Source organism: Micropterus salmoides, unplaced genomic scaffold (genome assembly GCF_014851395.1).
Source record: "Micropterus salmoides isolate LMB-PRFRI ecotype aquatic unplaced genomic scaffold, ASM1485139v1 Ms_hic_scaffold_12, whole genome shotgun sequence".
Lineage (NCBI taxonomy): Eukaryota > Metazoa > Chordata > Actinopteri > Centrarchiformes > Centrarchidae > Micropterus > Micropterus salmoides.
The window spans coordinates 34,455,210-34,474,045 of record NW_024040263.1 but is presented as its reverse complement, the minus strand read 5'-3'; the positions used below and the strand labels follow the sequence as shown (position 1 = coordinate 34,474,045).

The window sequence follows — 18,836 nt, the reverse complement described above, 5'->3', positions numbered from 1 at the left end:
CTGTAACCTAACTGCTGGTTAACTGTAACTTAGCGGCTGGTTAACTGTAACTTAGCTGCTGGTTAACTGTAACCTAACTGCTGGTTACCAGTCACCCTAACTGCAGGTTACCCGTCACCCTAGCGGCTGGTTAACTGTAACCTAACTGCTGGTTACCCGTCACCCTAACGGCTGGTTAACTGTAATTTAACTGCTGGTTACCCGTCACCCTAGCGGCTGGTTACCCGTCACCCAAGCGGCTGGTTAACTGTAACCTAACTGCCGGTTACCCGTCACCCTAGCGGCTGGTTAACTGTAACCTAACTGCCGGTTACCCGTCACCCTAGCGGCTGGTTACCCGTCACCCAAGCGGCTGGTTAACTGTAACCTAACTGCCGGTTACCCGTCACCCTAGCGGCTGGTTAACTGTAACCTAACTGCCGGTTACCCGTCACCCTAGCGGCTGGTTAACTGTAACCTAACTGCCGGTTACCCGTCACCCTAGCGGCTGGTTAACTGTAACCTAACTGCCGGTTACCCGTCACCCTAGCGGCTGGTTAACTGTAACCTAACTGCCGGTTACCCATCACCCTAGCGGCTGGTTAACTGTAACCTAGCTGCTGGTTAACTGTAACCTAACTGCCGGTTACCCGTCACCCAAGCGGCTGGTTAACTGTAACCTAACTGCCGGTTACCCGTCACCCTAGCGGCTGGTTAACTGTAACCTAACTGCCGGTTACCCGTCACCCTAGCGGCTGGTTAACTGTAACCTAACTGCCGGTTACCCGTCACCCTAGCGGCTGGTTAACTGTAACCTAGCTAACTGTAACTTAACTGCTGGTTAACTGTAACCTAGCTGCTGGTTAACTGTCACCTAGCTGCTGGTTAACTGTAACCTAGCTGCTGGTTAACTGTAACCTAACTGCAGGTTAACTGTAACCTAACTGCTGGTTACCCGTCACCCAAGCGGCTGGTTAACTGTAACCTAACTGCTGGTTACCCGTCACCCTAGCGGCTGGTTAACTGTAACCTAACTGCCGGTTACCCGTCACCCTAGCGGCTGGTTAACTGTAACCTAACTGCCGGTTACCCGTCACCCTAGCGGCTGGTTAACTGTAACCTAACTGCCGGTTACCCGTCACCCTAGCGGCTGGTTAACTGTAACCTAACTGCCGGTTACCCGTCACCCTAGCGGCTGGTTACCCGTCACCCTAGCGGCTGGTTAACTATAACCTAACTGCCGGTTACCCGTCACCCTAGTGGCTGGTTACCCGTCACCCTAGCGGCTGGTTAACTGTAACCTAGCTAACTGTAACCTAGCTGCAGGTTAACTGTAACCTAACTGCTGGTTAACTGTAACCTAGCGGCTGGTTAACTGTCACCCTAGCGGCTGGTTAACTGTAACCTAACTGCTGGTTACCCGTCACCCTAGCGGCTGGTTACCCGTCACCCTAGCGGCTGGTTACCCGTAACCTAACTGCTGATTAACTGTAACCTAACTGCTGATTAACTGTAACCTAACTGCTGGTTACCCGTCACCCTAGCGGCTGGTTACCCGTCGCCCTAGCGGCTGGTTACCCGTCGCCCTAGCGGCTGGTTAACTCTCTGTGTGATCAGATCCCTGATGTGCGTTGGGAGGACGTTGGAGGTCTGCAGCAGGTGAAGAAAGAGATCCTGGACACTGTTCAGCTTCCTCTGCAGCGTCCAGAGCTCCTGTCTCTGGGTCTGAACCGGACCGGAGTCCTGCTTTACGGACCACCAGGGACGGGGAAAACTCTGCTGGCCAAAGCCGTGGCTACTGAGTGCTCCATGACCTTCCTCAGGTAGGAACACCTTCACCTTCCTCGACACAGACGGCAGGAAACAGATCCCAACATCTTGAGATTGTTCAGATCTAATCAGTCTCTAACTGCAGTTTGCTGGATTAAAGGAACCAGAGGGAACTACTTAAAAGATGAATCTGTACGTGGATAATTCCTTTTTAAAATAATATGATTGAACTCTACTCCACGTTTGATAAACCGCTTCCTTGGAGGCAGGTTGTGTGTCTGATACCAGGACTTGAAATATTAGAACACGGTCAGAACTGATCCGCAGGACATGATGCATTTATTTTGGTTTTGTCCTCATGTTGCTGCCTTGTGGCTGGAAATGAAGAGACGGCAGCTCTGTGTGCTGTCGCCTTGAGTTTGTTTAGAGGAGGAAGCCTCCTGGATACTGTTGTTCTGTCAGCTAAAGAAAGAAAGCTTTGTTCTGTTTTCTACCGGAGTACAAACTGGAAGTTCTTAAAGCTTGTTTAGTAGCTTTTAAATGTGCCAGTCAGGTCTTCTCCTGACATATAAGATACTAATGCTAATCCCCCCCCACGTTTAATGACACCAACAGTGTAATGAAAACCACACCTCAGGAGTTTTAATGCACACACGCAAAACAAAAATGCTTTTTAAGAAAACTCAAATTGTCCTCTCAGAGTATCGGCGTTCAGTATTCTCTTGGTAAGGAAAAAACACAAAATAGGTTCTTTCCAATCGATTCACAAAAGCACAAAAGTTGGTCTTTTCAGTTCATTCAAAGTAACAACATAAATTCATCCCAGTCTTCCAGCAAAATCAATTAATCACAAAATTAAGGTTCGAGTGGCAACACACACACACAGAAAGAAAAACCAGCTGGGCAACAAAGAAAATGCTTTCTGGCGGTCCGCTGGCAGAAAGATCCTGGTCTGGGCATTTGGTTACGGCGTTTTGGCTTTATGCCGGTAAGTAGATGCGGGATGATACGAACAGTAACGAGGCCGAAGCTTGTGTAGATGATTAAAATCTTGTTTTACACACGTTTACTCACAAGAAAAAATAGTTTTTTACTCCGACGCAATCAGGCTCAATTCACTGTCCTCTTCCCCTTTCGCTCCTTTATTCACGGGGAAGATACCGCTGTGGCGCATAGCGAATCAGAGCGGGTGGGCGTTGTCGGCGTTCCTCACAAGGGCGGTGCATTCTGAGTACAACAGGTTGTCACAGGGCGTGTGAAGGACGAGAGAGAGAGAGATGGCTTCTCTTTCACAATTTACAGGCTCCTGTAGACACAATGCACTTATTAATGGCCTTCTGGCTTCCTCTTAAGCTGTGTTAATTCCTGCGAATTCGCTCCGGGCGGCGCGAAAGAGGCGTTTGTCGCGACATCCGCTGGTTCGCACGAGTCAAATTTTTCAACTTGGGTGAGAAATTCGCTTGACGCGATGTTGCAAAAGCCAATCAGCGGTGAGATTGTCCAAACGTCACCGGCGGCTTCAGAGCGTTGCTTGGAGAGGACGAGACGAGCGGTGTCGTGACAATCCGCTGGCCGACGGGGAGCAGCGCTGCAGCTTTCAGACAGATTAACCCCCGTAGTCGTTCTGGATTCTGCTCTGACAGCTACGCCGTTTACCCGCAGGAGGAGCTCAGAGTCAACTGCTTTTAGTAAATTACAATTTGCGCGCGCTTCTCAGCAGCTTCCGTTAACACGTCTGGGTCCGCTGTTGTTGTTAGCTACCTGGTCCCTCAGCGGTGGAAAACGAGACTGCAGACAGCTTCATGTTTTAAAATACATCACAAATACATTAGTTTAACATCACATCATGTGCACAGTGCTCACAGAGAGCCATTAACACTGTCCAGAGAATATTAAATGCAACAAATCCGTAGAAACACTGATACGTAACATCAGACAATATGCCTTGAAAGTTATAACGTAAATGGTTCAATTTCCAAACAAAACGGTACGTTGGCCCAGCGGCACTTTTCCACCCTCAGCGGTGCAAAATGAGACAGAGCGCTACGGAAGCCTAGGAGGTTCAGACGGGATGGCGTGCAGCTAGGGTCATTTCCACAGGGATCATTAGCAAAAATGAAGAGAAATATAAATAACTCAATGAGATAAAATTCACAAATATTCAATAAAACCATTAAGTGATAAATAAAATGTGTGTGAAAGAGCATTTTTCTCTGTTACATTTGCATATTTTTTTGCGGGCTGTGTAAGAACATGTAAAGATCCTGAAGCCACTTTAATGCAGCTGACTTTAAATTCCTTGAACCTGTTTGTGTTTCAGTGTTAAAGGTCCGGAGCTCATCAACATGTACGTGGGTCAGAGTGAAGAGAACATCAGAGAAGGTTTGTATTGTGCTAGATTTGAGTTTTATTTTGTACACTTTTGTTCATCTTTTCTATCAGTAGTAATAATGCAAAGTGAAAAACTTTGTTTTTGCTTCAACCTGGAAGTCAGGGTAGTATTGCGAAACACGGCTCAGAGTACGTCCATGAAACAAGCTTTTTTTTTGCGGCGGACAGGCTCAGATTGTTGTTACAAACTTATGAAAATATCCCTCCAAAGAGACTTTTTTAAAGAGATCTTTTTTGTTTAACCAGAAACAGCAGCTCTATCGCTCTCGTCAAAGCCACCAGACTGCATTGATAAAAACAGTAATTCTACCTCACATAGACAGAAAAGTTTGATATCTGAGATCTGTGAACTCTTTTTGGAAGAGAAAACTGAGACGAACAGTAAAACAATGATTCATCTTCCTGCTAAACCTTTGACTCGCTGTTCCTGTAGTTGTGCATGTTTGTTTGTTGAACATCAAATAAAACGATAAAGCATAAAAAGAATGAACTGAATTTCAGATTCTCTTTAAAAAAAACTATTGAAATAACAACAAAAACACCAGCTGCAGGCTAGGTTTTCAAAATAAAAGCCTCAGAATGTAACAGGAGTTTATGGCTGGCTTGAAGACTTTCAAAATAAAAATCTGTTTCCTTCTTTTACTGTAGTTCAGCTTCATGCACCAACTTTTCACGAAGTGCATTGTTTTTAGTAATATGTTGTTTCAGCAATGTAAATATGCCAGAATTAGCCCAAAGTCTATTTCCCATCTGTTGTCCCCGGCAGGGACGCAGCGATTACAGGATTTCACTATTAATCTTGCTTTAAAACATCACAGTTAAAAGCTTGCTGTTAAAAGGTTCCTGCTAAAGGAGCGAATACCTGCATTAAACTTGATGCAGCGCCCAGCTTTGCACGCGGCGCCCAAGTAAAGGTCATACATAATAACGGAGTTTAATAGCGTACAGTCGAGGTGAGAGTCGAACTTCCGGTGCAGCGTAAACAAACAAAGCAGGTGTTGCCTTTCAGACGACAGCACCGCTGCGCTATGAGGCCCGTTATTTTCAATAGCTTGTGCCGCGCTCGGGCGGTTTGTTGCTGCGTTAAGCAGCGCACGGCGAGCTCAGCGCACGGCGAGCTCAGCGCACGGCGAGCTCAGCGCACGGCGAGCTCAGCGCACGGCGAGCTTTTATGGTTTTAAGTTTTTATGGACTGCAGACCTTCAGTCACTGAACATTTAACGTTAAATCGAGCTGTCGCCTCCTCCTGTCTGTGTTGGTGTAAAACACTAACAAAACATCAGGAGCTTATAAACGTTCAGGACTGAAGACTTCCAGTTAACTGCATTTCAGTTATTAACACCGCAAGAGAGACGTTCTCATTTTCACTAAAACATACGTGTGATGCTGATGACAGCAATTCAGTTTATTCCCCTCCTTTAATATAATTTCCCCTGGGAGATAAATTAAGTTAATATTCCTCTTACATTAATAATCATTACTAGTGTTATTAAATTAATTAATGCGTAACAATCGTGAAACCGTAATTATTTTTACTGACCAACAAAATCTGTAATCGTTGGATCCCTAGTCCCCAGCAGGACGTCACAACAAACAATAAAAACCAATTAAACGTACAACACAATATAAATTTAATATAAGTGTTTACTGAGTTGGGCCCAAATTAAATTTAATTAGTTTGTGAGTGAGAGTTTATTTATCTTGAGACAACTTGTATTGTCTGCAAATAAAATCTCAGTTGAGCGGAGCGCTCGGCGCTTTACGACCTGTGATGGTCACAGAGACTTGATTGACCAGATGTTTGTGAGACTGTAGACTGATGCTGTGTTCAGTGTTCTGCAGAGCGCGCTCGGCAGCTCCCTGCGTCGTCTTCTTCGATGAGCTGGACTCTCTGGCTCCCAGCAGGGGGCGCACTGGAGACTCTGGAGGGGTGATGGACAGGTGAGTGTTTACCGGCTCACTCTCTGCATGACGCGCTTTCCACATCATTTAGTAGTTTATATCCTGAATTACTTTATTAAACGTCTTTTATGGATCATTATCTTGTGTTTTTGTTGCTTTTTGTATTTTCTTTGTCTTTTATTGTGAAGCCCCCTGCAACGTGTTTCAATAAAGTTTGATTGAATGTCCCTGTGCAGAGTCGTGTCCCAGCTGCTGGCCGAGCTCGACACTCTGCACTCGTCCGTCGGCGTTTTTGTGATCGGAGCCACAAACCGTCCCGACCTGCTGGACCAATCGCTGCTGAGGCCCGGCAGGTCAGAGGTCGCACACCTGTGTCTGCTGTGACGCTGTCGACTCAGACTCACCTGAAGCTCAACTTGTCTTTAGATATCTTTTATTCTTTCTGCTCGTTTCCATTTACTGTACATCAGAATTCAACAAGCAGAAATTGAACTAGATAGAATGAAGAATTGTTAAAAATGTACAGATGAGTAAAATAAGAAATGCAGACTTGCAGTTCAAATTAAAAATAGCAGAACTATATAAAGACTGCAACGCCGACTGCATCCCATCTATCATCCGTCATATTGAATCAAATTTGACCTTGAAAGTCTGGAAACTCGTGCATTATAAACACCGGTCAGGTTTTTGTCTTAAAATAAAACGCATGATGTCGGCGTCTCTCGTGTCCCCTCCAGGTTTGATAAGCTGGTCTATGTTGGGATCAACGAGGACCGGGTCTCTCAGCTGCAGGTTCTGCAGGCCATCCTCAGAAAGTAAGAACAGCGCGGTCCCTACCGGACCACAGCACACGAACAGTTGGTCTGGATCAGGAAAAAAACTTCATGAAGTCCTGAGAGATGATTCGGTTTTTTTAAAAAAGAATTTATGCACCCAAGATCTGAATCCTGGGACCAAAGATAATGAATGAAAAGTAACATAATAACTGGGCTCCACGTGTGATTAGTCTTAATGGTGTTGTGTCTGAAACTGGATGCCTTCAATCCCTCCAGGTTCCAGCTGGACTCTGCTGTGGACCTGCATGATGTGGTGGATCGTTGCCCCGCTCACATGACCGGCGCCGACCTGTACGCTCTCTGTTCGGACGCCATGACGGCCGCCATCAAGAGGAAGATCGCCCTCATCGACGACGGTGAGAAAACACAAAAAAGAAGCGGATTTAAAGTTGAAATTTTCAACCACAAAAACTACAGAGACGATCACGCTTCTTATTTTTGTTGTTGCAACAGGTGAACAGGGTTCAAACGACTGTAGAGCTCCAACAGTGCCTCTATTACACAGCGCACTCGCTCATAAACTCACCAAACCGTTAAATCAAAGTGCCAGATATAATGGTTTAAATCTATGAGGCCTTTTTTAGACTTTGTATTTGATCTTGGTTGACGTCTGTCGTGTCACAGTTAATGTTTTTGAAACATTCTGCTTTATTAGTCATCACCTACTTGACATAATAATAATAATTAGCGTCAGTAATGTTATAAGAAAATGCATATTAAATCTTCAGCCGTCACTTCTCTTCGTGTTGTCAGCTTTTATCAGACCGGACGCCACAAAGTACATGAGATTATTCTGTGGACAGTTTCCAGATTCTTTAATCCACAGAGATAAAAACACTTGTTGCATAATTATAGTAAATCATGATGTTAGTTTAACTTGATGATTTCTTAAGTATTTTATTGTAGCAAAGTCTCTAAACTGACTCGACTTACCTTATTTAATGTCATATGTTTTTTAATTTAGGAGAGATAAAGAAACGGGCTGTAATATTTACATACACAATGTGTTATTTGTTTAAGATTTGGGTCAGTGTTTTATTGGTGGTAACTGAACGTCCGTCGTTTCTATAAGAAATAAGATTTGTGAACACGGCAACGTTGTTGGAAAAAAAAACTTTAAAACAGCTGTTTTTTACCCTAGAAACAGAAAACATTTGTGGGGTTAAAGATGTGATGGTAGTGGACCTGCAAGATTTACAAGAAAAAAATTTGAGTGGTAAGTTTACGAGTAAAAAATTATATTCTGACGTTAGAGTGGTACATTTACGAGTAAAAAATTATATTCTGATGTTAGAGTGGTAAATTTACGAGTAAAAAATTATATTCTGATGTTAGAGTGGTAAATTTACGAGTAAAAAATTATATTCTGATGTTAGAGTGGTAAATTTACGAGTAAAAAATTATATTCAATTCAATTCAATTCAATTTTATTTATATAGCGCCAAATCACAACAACAGTTATCTCACAGCGCTTTTCATAAAAGAGCAGGTCTAGACCGTACTCTGTGATGATATTTACAGAAGCCCAACAGTTCCCACCAAGAGCAGCACTAGGAGACAGAGGCAAGGAAAAACTTCCTTTAAGAGGCAGAAACCTCGAGCAGAACCATGGCTCAGGGTGGGCGGCCATCTGCCTCGACCGGTTGGGGTGAGAGAGAGAGAGAGAGAGAAAGAGAGAGAGAGAGAGGGATGTAAGGAGAGAGAGAGGGGAGGGAGGCAGCCTACACAATATACACACAGAGGTACACACAGTGAAGGTAATGTTGCTATAAACTAAATGAAAAATGGTACAGATATTTATAATAGTGTTAATGGTAACCATCGTAATGTTAATGATTATAATAACAATAAGACTAGCAACAATAGTCGTTGCAGTAGAGGGTGTCGAGCAGGAACACGGGGGCAGCAGGCGACCCGCAGCCACAGATCCAGACTCCACAGCTCCAGAGCCAGAAAACCTGCAGGAAGTGATAGGAGGAGAGAGGAGAGGGACGAGAAAGCACAAGACTACCAGAAAGGGGAGAAGTTGTGTTAGTAACATGCAATAATGGGATAAGGTTGCATACAGAGGGAGAGAAAGTAGAGGAGAGAGGAGCTCAGTGCATCATGGGAAATCCCCCGGCAGTCTAGGCCTATAGCAGCATAACTAAGGGATGGTTCAGGACTACCTGAGCCAGCCCTAACTATAAGCTTTATCAAAGAGGAAAGTCTTAAGCCTACTCTTAAATGTGGAGATGGTGTCTGCCTCCTGAACCCAAACTGGAACCTGGTTCCACAGGAGAGGAGCTTGATAGCTGAACGCTCTGGCTCCTAGTCTACTTTTGGAGACTCTAGGAACCACAAGTAACCCTGCATTCTGGGAGCGCAGTGCTCTGGTGGGGTAGTAAGGTACTATGAGCTCTTTAAGATAAGATGGTGCCTGACCATTAAGAGCTTTGTAGGTAAGAAGAATGATTTTAAATTCTATTCTGGATTTTACTGGAAGCCAATGCAAAGAAGCTAAAACAGGAGAAATGTGATCTCTTTTCCTGGTTCCTGTCAGAACACGTGCTGCAGCATTCTGGATCAGCTGAAGAGTCTTAATGGACTTTTTCGAGCAGCCTGATAATAAGGAATTGCAGTAATCCAGCCTAGAAGTAACAAATGCATGGACTAGTTTTTCTGCATCATTTTTAGACAGGATGTTCCTGATTTTCGCAATATTACGTAGGTGAAAAAAGGCGGTCCTTGAAATTTGCTTAATGTGGGACTTAAACGACATGTCCTGATCAAAGATAACTCCAAGATTCCTCACAGTGGTGCTGGAGGCCAAGGCGATGCCATCCAGGGAAACTATATCTTTAGATAATGCGTCACGGAGGTGCTTAGGCCCCAGAACAATAACTTCAGTTTTATCTGAGTTTAACATAGAAAATTACAGCTCATCCAGGTTTTAACATCCTGAAGGCACATTTGAAGTTTAGCTAACTGATGAGTTTCATCTGGCTTGATCGATAGATATAACTGAGTATCATCTGCATAACAATGAAAGCTTATGGAATGTTTCCTGATAATATTGCCTAAAGGAAGCATATATAAAGTGAAGAGGATTGGTCCAAGGACAGATCCTTGAGGAACTCCATGAGTAACTTTGGCGTGCATGGAGGACTCATCGTTAACATGTACAAACTGAAATCGATCTGATAAATAGGACTTAAACCAGCTTAGAGCGGTTCCTTTAATGCCAATGAAATATTCCAGTCTCTGCAATAGGATCTGATGGTCAATGGTATCAAATGCAGCACTAAGATCTAATAAAACCAGTACAGAGACAAGTCCTTTGTCTGATGCAATAAGGAGGTCATTAGTAATTTTCACCAGTGCTGTCTCTGTGCTATGATGAGCTCTAAATCCTGACTGAAAATCCTCAAATAAACTATTGCTCTGTAGAAAGTCACACAGCTGTTTAGCAACTGCTTTCTCCAGAACCTTAGAGAGAAATGGAAGGTTAGATATAGGTCTATAGTTTGATAAAACATCCGGATCAAGTTTGGGCTTTTTCAGAAGAGGTTTAATTACAGCTACTTTAAAGTACTGTGGTACATAGCCTGTTGATAAAGATAGATTGATCATATCTAGTATAGAGGTGCTGACTAAGGGTAAAACATCTTTAAGCAGCCTAGTCGGGATGGGGTCTAAGAGGCAGGTTGATGGTTTAGATGAAGAAATTATTGAAGTTAGTTGGTAAAGATTGAGGGAAGCAAAACAGTCTAAACATGTATCTGGTTCTACAGCTGTTTCTAAGGTTCCTGAGTTAGAGATAAGTCGGTGCCAGTTGAGGGCAGGTCTTGGTGAATTTTGTCTCTAATAGCTAGAATTTTATCATTAAAGAAGCTCATGAAGTCGTAACTACTGAGAGCTATGGGAATACTTGGCTCAATAGAGCTGTGACTCTCTGTCAGCCTGGCTACAGTGCTGAAAAGAAACCTGGGGTTGTTCCTATTTTCCTCTATTAATGACGAGTAGTACGCTGCTCTGGCATTACGGAGGGCCTTCCTATAAGTTTTAAGACTATCTTGCCAAATTAAACGAGAATTTTCCACTTTGGTGGAACGCCAATTCCTCTCAAGTTTCCGTGATATTTGCTTTAATTTGCGAGTTTCAGTATTATACCATGGAGCTAACCGTCTTTGTTTTAGTGTTTTCTTTTTTAGAGGGGCTACAGAGTCGAGTGTCATTCGCAGCGAGCCTGCAGCACTATCAACAAGATGATCGATTTGGGAGGGACTGAAATTAGCATAGGAGTCCTCCGTTACTTTGTGACTAGATAATGTATTTAGAGCTGATGGAATCGCATCCTTAAATTTAGCTATAGCACTATCAGACAGACATCTTGTATAGAAATTTTTGCCCAATGGCGAGTAGTTCAGCAATACAAACTCAAAAGTTATCAAACAGTGGTCGGATAAAGAGGGATTCTGTGGGAACACCACTAAATGTTCAATTTCAATACCATACACCAAAACAAGGTCAAGGGTGTGGTTAAAACAGTGAGTCGGTTCATGAACACTCTGAGAGAAGCCGATGGAATCTAACAAAGAGATAAACGCAGTACTGAAGCTGTCATTCTCAACATCCACATGAATATTAAAATCCCCTACAATAATAACTTTGTCCGTTTTAAGGACTAAAGTTGACAAAAACTCTGCAAATTCAGATAAGAATTCAGAGTACGGGCCAGGTGCTCGGTACACTATAACAAAAAGAATTGGTTGCAGTGATTTCCAACTTGGGTGCGAAAGACTAAGAACAAGACTTTCAAATGAGTTATAGTTTGGTTTAGGTTTAGAGCTGATTAGTAGGCTAGAGTCGAAGATAGCTGCAACTCCACCTCCTCGGCCTGTGCCTCGAGGAATGTGAGTATTAATATGACTGGGAGGGGTGGATTCATTTAGGCTAACATATTCTCCATCACCCAGCCAGGTTTCAGTAAGACCAAATAAATCAATATCATAATCTGATATTAGTTCATTTACTAGTACACCTTTAGAAGAGAGAGATCTGATGTTTAAGAGTCCACATTTAACTCTCCTATTTGTTTGCACTATTGCTCTTGTGGTTTTAATTTTTATAAGGTTTTTATGCACAGCTCCTCTTCTGTTTACCTTTTTAAATAATTTCGATGGTCGGGGGACAGACACCGTCACTATAGGGTTTTCACTAAGTAACTCCTGAAATGGAGGAGCAGAGAAGTGTGTTAGACTGCGACTCTGCGTAGGGTTTTGGGTGGGTAACTGCTGAAAAGAAGGGCAGAGAAGTGTGTTAGACTGCGACTCTGCGTAGGGTTTGGGTGGGTAACTGCTGAAAAGAAGGGCAGAGAAGTGTGTTAAACTGAGACTCTGCCTCCTGGTCTCAACTCTGGGTTGTCATGGATTTGGTCCACTAATAAACTTGGCCAGATTTCTAGAAATGAGAGCTGCTCCTTCCCAAGTGGGATGGATGCCGTCTCTCCGGATCAGACCAGGTCTTCCCCAGAAAGTCTGCCAATGATCAACAAAGCCCACATCGTTTGCTGGACACCACCTCGACAACCAGCGGCGGAATGACGACATGCGGCTATACATGTCATCACTGGTCAGATTTGGCAGGGGTCCAGAGAAAACTACGGTGTCCGACATTGTTTTTGCATATGTACACACCGACTCAACATTAATCTTAGTGACCTCCGATTGGCGTAACAGGTAGTCATTACCGCCGACGTGAATAACAATCTTACTGTATTTACGTTTATCCTTAGCCAGCAGTTTCAAATAAGACTCAATGTCGCCCGCTCTGGCCCCAGGGATGCACTTAACTATGGCCGCTGGCTTCGCTAAATTCACGTTTCTCAAAATGGAGCTGCCAATGATCAGAGTTGGTTTCTCAGCGGGTGTGTCGCTGAGTGGGGAAAATCTGTTAGAAACGTGAACAGGTTGATGATGCCCCGTGGACTTTGAATGCTTACGACTATTCCTCCTTCGGACAGTCACCCAGCCCCCCTTTCCTGGCTGCACAGGAGATGCCGGAGGACGGCTACCACAGGCTAACTCAGGCCGTTCCGCACCGACTACCGGGGACTGGCTAGCTACAGTAGCTAAAGACTGATCTACCAGGGTGCGGAGCCGAACTTCTAAATCACTGAGCCTCGCCTCCATGTCTATAAATAAACTACACTTATTACATGTACCATTACCGCTAAAGGAGGCAGAGGAGTAACTAAACATCTGACACACCGAGCAGGAGAAAGTAGGAGAGAGAGAGGGAGAAGGAGAAGCCATCGCTAGCTGCTAAGCTAAAGTCGCTAACGGCTAAGCTAAAGTACTGCAGCATTAGCTACCAAAACTTTAGAACAACTATGAGATTGAACAGCAGTCACTAAAAGATGGAAAGAACTGTGAGTGCTTAGGCAAAATTACTGTAAAGAATAAGTGTTTAGCGAACAGTTGGCCGCTGTAATCAAACAAATGTAACTGTTATTTAGCGAGAGCAACAACACGGTACCAACACACAAGCACCGGAAACGGAAATGAGTCGACACGCTTACCGCAATACGTCAGCACGTCATGCAGTCCCAAACTGCCACCAGTCGATTCATTATATTCTGAGGTTAGAGTGGTGAATTTACCAGTAAAAAAATTATATTCTGAGGTTAGAGTGGTAAATTTACGAGTAGAAAATTATATTCTGACGTAAGAGTGGTAAATTTACGAGTAGAAAATTATATTCTGAGGTTAGAGTGGTAAATTTACCAGTAAAAAAATTATATTCTGAGGTTAGAGTGGTAAATTTACGAGTAGAAAATTATATTCTGACGTAAGAGTGGTAAATTTACGAGTAGAAAATTATATTCTGAGGTTAGAGTGGTGAATTTACGAGTAAAAAATTATATTCTGACGTTAGAGTGGTGAATTTACGAGTAAAAAATTCACAAATTTACAAAATAAAATCTCTGATATTCTGGGATTAAAGCACACAATTTTAAATAAAAACTCTTATATTTTCTGAGAGTAAAGTGGTAAATTAACAGGATAAAACTAAAAAATTTACAAGTAAATTGAAAATAAGTGGACCTGGTTCAGCCCAGATGTGCAGTCGAGGCTCGTCTGTCTACATTCACACTTTATCGGTCTTTCTCTCAGGTCTGGACTCGGAGGACTCGCCTGTACTCGTCTCCGTTGAGGATTTCTCGGCAGCATTAGAAAACTTCAAGCCGTCTGTTTCAGACCAGGAGCTGCTGCGATACAAAAACATTCAACAGAGACTCACAGCAAAGTAGAAACTTCGTAGAAAATCGTCATCAATCAGTCGCTGATGATGATCATGATGATGACCACTCTTCAACACCTTACGGGATGTTTTAAGAACTGATGAAGGTCTAATTAAAGTGCCAACCACCAGAAATCAACATTGTGATAAACTGTAGATGATGTAAATGATGTAAACAAGAGGAGAAGTTATACAATTGTGAAATGTAATGTACACAAGTTAAATTAAACGTGTGATTTGAGGTTATTTTGACAGTACATCAAAAGGGTCAGATCAGCCAATAAGGTTGAGAGTTTCTTCATGCCCCAGACAAGGTTTGTGTGGCTTTTCAAAAAAAATAACTCTCGTTAACAATTACTGGATTAATATGGTGACATACCTGTTCTGCTTTTATTACTAATATGACCATAACCAATGTTAATTATACTGAATCAGTGATGTATGTTGTAAACAAATCACTGCAGTGAATAAAACTATAGTATAAAGATAGAAAATTTCAGTGGATCATATAGTATAGTATCATAATCTGTCAACCTTTGCGTAAATTGTGTTGAGCAAACCATGACATTCAACACCAGAATCTCCAACAATTAAGCAGTGCTTAAAATAAATTAAAAAAGTTTTTTAAAAATAATTTACAATTAAAAAACCTGACATTCTGAGATTAAAGCGGTAAATTTAGGAGTAAAAAAATCTCAAATTTATGTAAAAAAACAATTCTGAGATTAAAGTTATAAATTTACGCGATAAAACTCAATTTTACGAGTTAAGAACTGACTGAATGTGATGTTCTCTGCAATTAAAGTGGCAAATTAACAAGATAAAGCAAAAAAATTTAATTCGAGTAAAAACTAATGTACAAATTCTGAGATTAGAGTGGTAAATTTACGAGATAAAAGTAACGTATTTCATAGTAAAAAAATTATTTACGATTAAAAAACACAAATTTACAAAATATTGATATTCAAAAACTTTTTTTCAACAATGTGTAAAATAAACTCATTTATAAAAAGTGGTAGCCATTAATTTACAAATGTAAAAAATTTGAAACAATTACAAATTTATAGTAAAAAAGCCCAGAAATGTAAGAATAAATATTTATAAATGTATCAGTATATGCACAAATTCTTGTAAATTTACAAGTAAAAAAACTCAGATTTACAAAATAAAATCGCTGATAGTCTAATAGTAAAGTGGTTATTCTATATTCTTAAAAGTGGTAAATTTACAGAATAAAACTTAACAAATTTACGAGTAAAAAAACTAATTTACATTTAAAAAACTTGCAAATTTACAAAATAAAATCTCTTGATAGTCTGAGAATAATGTGGTAAATTTCTGAGTCAAAAACTCAAATTTTTTATCAAAAAGAGTTCTAAGTGGCAAATTTACAAGTAAAACTTATATATTCTTTGAGATTAAAGTGGTATATTTAGAAGATAAAGTATATCTGAGGTAAAACTCACATTTAATCTCAAATTTATAAGTAAAATAACCTCACAAATTTACGACTAAAAACCTTGGAAATTCTCTGAGATAAAAGTGGTAAATGTACAAATTAAAACTCAGATTTATGAGTAAAACTAGATTTAGTCAGTAGGGTTATATACAGTACATTTATTCTTTTAGCTGACGCTTTTATCCAAAGCAACTTACAATTACTATATATGTCAGAGTTCGTACGCCTCTGGAGCAACGATGGGTTAAGTGTTTTGCTCAAACGTTAGCGTTAGTTTCAGTAGTAAGTTAGGTAACGTTAGCATTAGCCAACTAACATTACATTAAGAAAAAGCCACAGCCGACATTTTTCGGAATTTGTTTTAGGAAAGAGGAAAGAGAATAAATCGTACTTCTCTGGGTAGCTGCTGTAACAGGAACAGCGTTTGCTAGAAAACGACTCTTTTTGCATTAGAGTGAACGGAGCGCAGCCATGAAAGTGTCGCTCAGTTAGAGCTAAACCTATACTGTGCTGTGATTGGCCAGCTGCATATTCGGGGCGTGGCTTAGCGAAGGGTCAATTATGTGAGAGCTGTCATGTAAGTTAAAGAAAATAGTCATGAAACTTAAAATAATGATTCTGATTTTTATCATTTCAGTCAAAACTAAAAATGTAGTATTTTTTTATCCAGTATAAATGGTTCTGTTAAATGCAAGTGGTCAGACAACGAAGAAGCTGCTACGAGATTCAATCAAAATACATCAAATCATCAAGGCCGCTGCATACAACTATTTACTTAATAAGACTATAACATAAGTTATTAAATTTCAGTGGACAATATAATCTGTTAACTCTTGCTGAAAATGTCTTTTGCACGACATTCGAAAAACTTTTGGCAACTGGAAGTTTTTGCTTTACAAAGTCATGCTGGGATGCTACGCTATACACAGCTAGCCACTTTTATTTTCAGAATCACCTCAACAAATAAAGCAGTGCAGAAAAGAGGAACCCAAACAGCAAAAATTATCAGCAGCAGTAATAGATGTAACTAAACTTTTCCCCGTCCGGTGGCGAGCAGCCTCTAAACAAAATGTCAGCTGAAAAATACAGTAAACAGTAAATGCATATGCCACACTGCTACTAGTCAAAGATGCTCTTGTTCCCTTCAAAATCTTGAAGCACATTAGCATGTCAGGATGTTTTTCACATTCTGCTGTGAAATGCATCTGTTAGTATAGTTTAGCCAGTTAGCTAACTGTACTACTACTGGAAAGCTAACATGTACAGGTAGCATAACAACTAGATGTTTCCTGCTCGTTCCTCCCTGAAAGCCCCCCCAACCCCATCACAGTTACTGATGCATTACTTCTACCATACGTCATAACATGTTATCACACATTTCTTCATCGTCATTAGCCATAGAGCTAGCACTGGCTAGTGAGCTCACTTGTTAGCTGCCACTTCTGCTACCTTGGCCAGTCTTAATTTGCACCCTTCCATACTTACACTTACTATTTTAAGAGCATAACTGAGAAGTATGGCAAAATGCAACGCACTTATAGCGGTCATAAGGATCTGTGTAGCACGCTGCACTTCTCACCCTCAACAGTCGCCATCTTGGCTACGTAGCAGAGGGGAAGTGACTACCAATGTCTTTTCAAACTTGTGAAAATGGTAGGCTGCAGCAGCTGTGATTGCAAAAAGTAAAGTTTGTTTTAATTCCTTTTTAATAAAACTGACTTGAAGTCAAGAGAGCAAACAAGCTGGCAGATAAGTGACAATGGCGGTCAAATGATGGCAATAATGATCCGTCCGGCTACAATTCGACCTTTAAATAGAAGAAGAAGAAGAAATTTTTTGATCGATTGATTAGTGCACAACCACAGTGTTTGACACTACCCTGACAAAACGTACGCAATGAAGTACATATTACACAGTGTACTGCATGTAAGTGTACTAACAAAAGAGATTTTCGATCTCAATGGAGAAAAAAAATCATTTGAATGCGGGAAATTATCTGTCCAACTTTAAAACTTGGCTGTGCTTTATGTTTTGTAAGGTAGTAAAATGCTAAATGGAGAAAACTAGCTGAATGAATTATTACACCAAACCATGTGTGAAGAAGCATTTTGGATTCGACACCACAGATGGTAGTAACATTTAGCTTACCTAACAAATGTTCTCTTGTTACCTGTCAAACATCAGCGTTTTTTCAAGAAGTGAATTAGCCTGTCGGAGAACATTCGGGGAAAAAAAGTTCCCATAACTTTCTTTAAACAATCTGAAAGTTTGGTTTTGATGCTCAGAGTCGCCATGGCATGGCAAAGTAAAGCAGAGATAGCGTATGAAATCTGAAGACACCTCAGGAGTAAACATATCCAGAAGCTTCTGAGATGGTGTATTACATAATTCATTTCATTTTGGCCAACCTGTTAATCAATAAATATTCGGTGACACTTTATATTAAGGCAGTGGTTTATTATCTCACTCTTAACAGCAAGTCCATATGGTCAACAAAGATTATAGGTTTCCTTGATGGACGTCACTATAAAGATTTAAGGAATTGCCTAGAATGCACGTTTATCAGATTTCTTAAAATCTTTTAAAAAGTTGAATGACAGGCAATAAAAAAACACAAGAAGTAGAGATCTTAATATAAAGTGTCATCATGTCGGGTGTGGTTTTTTCAGCTGGTTCCCATCTCAGGGCGTCCAATACCAACGCTTTCAGAACGTCTCTATGAGTCTGTATGAGAAGCTCTGGGGCGTCCCGTACTGACCAGAAGCTAGCTAGATGGCTAGCTACGTTCACGTTAAAGGTGTTGACAGCCCCCCGATGCCCCCTACACTTACCATAACCATCAGAAATGTTACTGCCTAAACCTAAGTCACTGACTTTATCGACCGGCTAACCCCACCTGCAAGCACATCGGCCGTGCGCAGCGTTAGCCAGTTAGCCTCCTTTGTGTTGCTGCAAACGGGGACGTTTCATACGGATGCTGAAGGGTGTCAAATCATTACGCTTTGTCACGCTATCTGAAAGCACTGAGATGAGAATGCGTTGGTTTTTTCACATTTCTTTTGAAGTGAATCCGCACATCCGCCGTGACAATGTACCGAGTAATATCACTTAACAATAGGCAACCGTCAGATTTCACAACTTAGTTAGCATGCTGAACAAAACTTATTCTAATAATTTGAATGCCGGTCTATCCGTGGTGCTGAAAGCTAAAAGAA

The 18,836-nt window shown here is 41.4% G+C and overlaps 1 protein-coding gene across 3 annotated transcripts in view; it reads left to right on the top strand.

Moving 5' to 3' along the window:
- Positions 1-14,408, top strand: part of pex6 (peroxisomal biogenesis factor 6) — a 30,091-nt gene extending 15,683 nt beyond the window's left edge. For all 3 annotated transcript variants that reach the window (XM_038714768.1, XM_038714767.1, XM_038714766.1), the window contains exons 12-18: positions 1,597-1,802; positions 4,070-4,131; positions 5,973-6,081; positions 6,279-6,395; positions 6,780-6,857; positions 7,095-7,234; positions 14,036-14,408. In XM_038714768.1, coding sequence (XP_038570696.1) covers positions 1,597-1,802; positions 4,070-4,131; positions 5,973-6,081; positions 6,279-6,395; positions 6,780-6,857; positions 7,095-7,234; positions 14,036-14,172 — 849 coding nt within the window. In that variant the 3' untranslated portion in view covers positions 14,173-14,408. The remainder of the gene's footprint in view (positions 1-1,596; positions 1,803-4,069; positions 4,132-5,972; positions 6,082-6,278; positions 6,396-6,779; positions 6,858-7,094; positions 7,235-14,035) is intronic.
- The last annotated feature ends 4,428 nt before the right edge of the window (positions 14,409-18,836 follow it).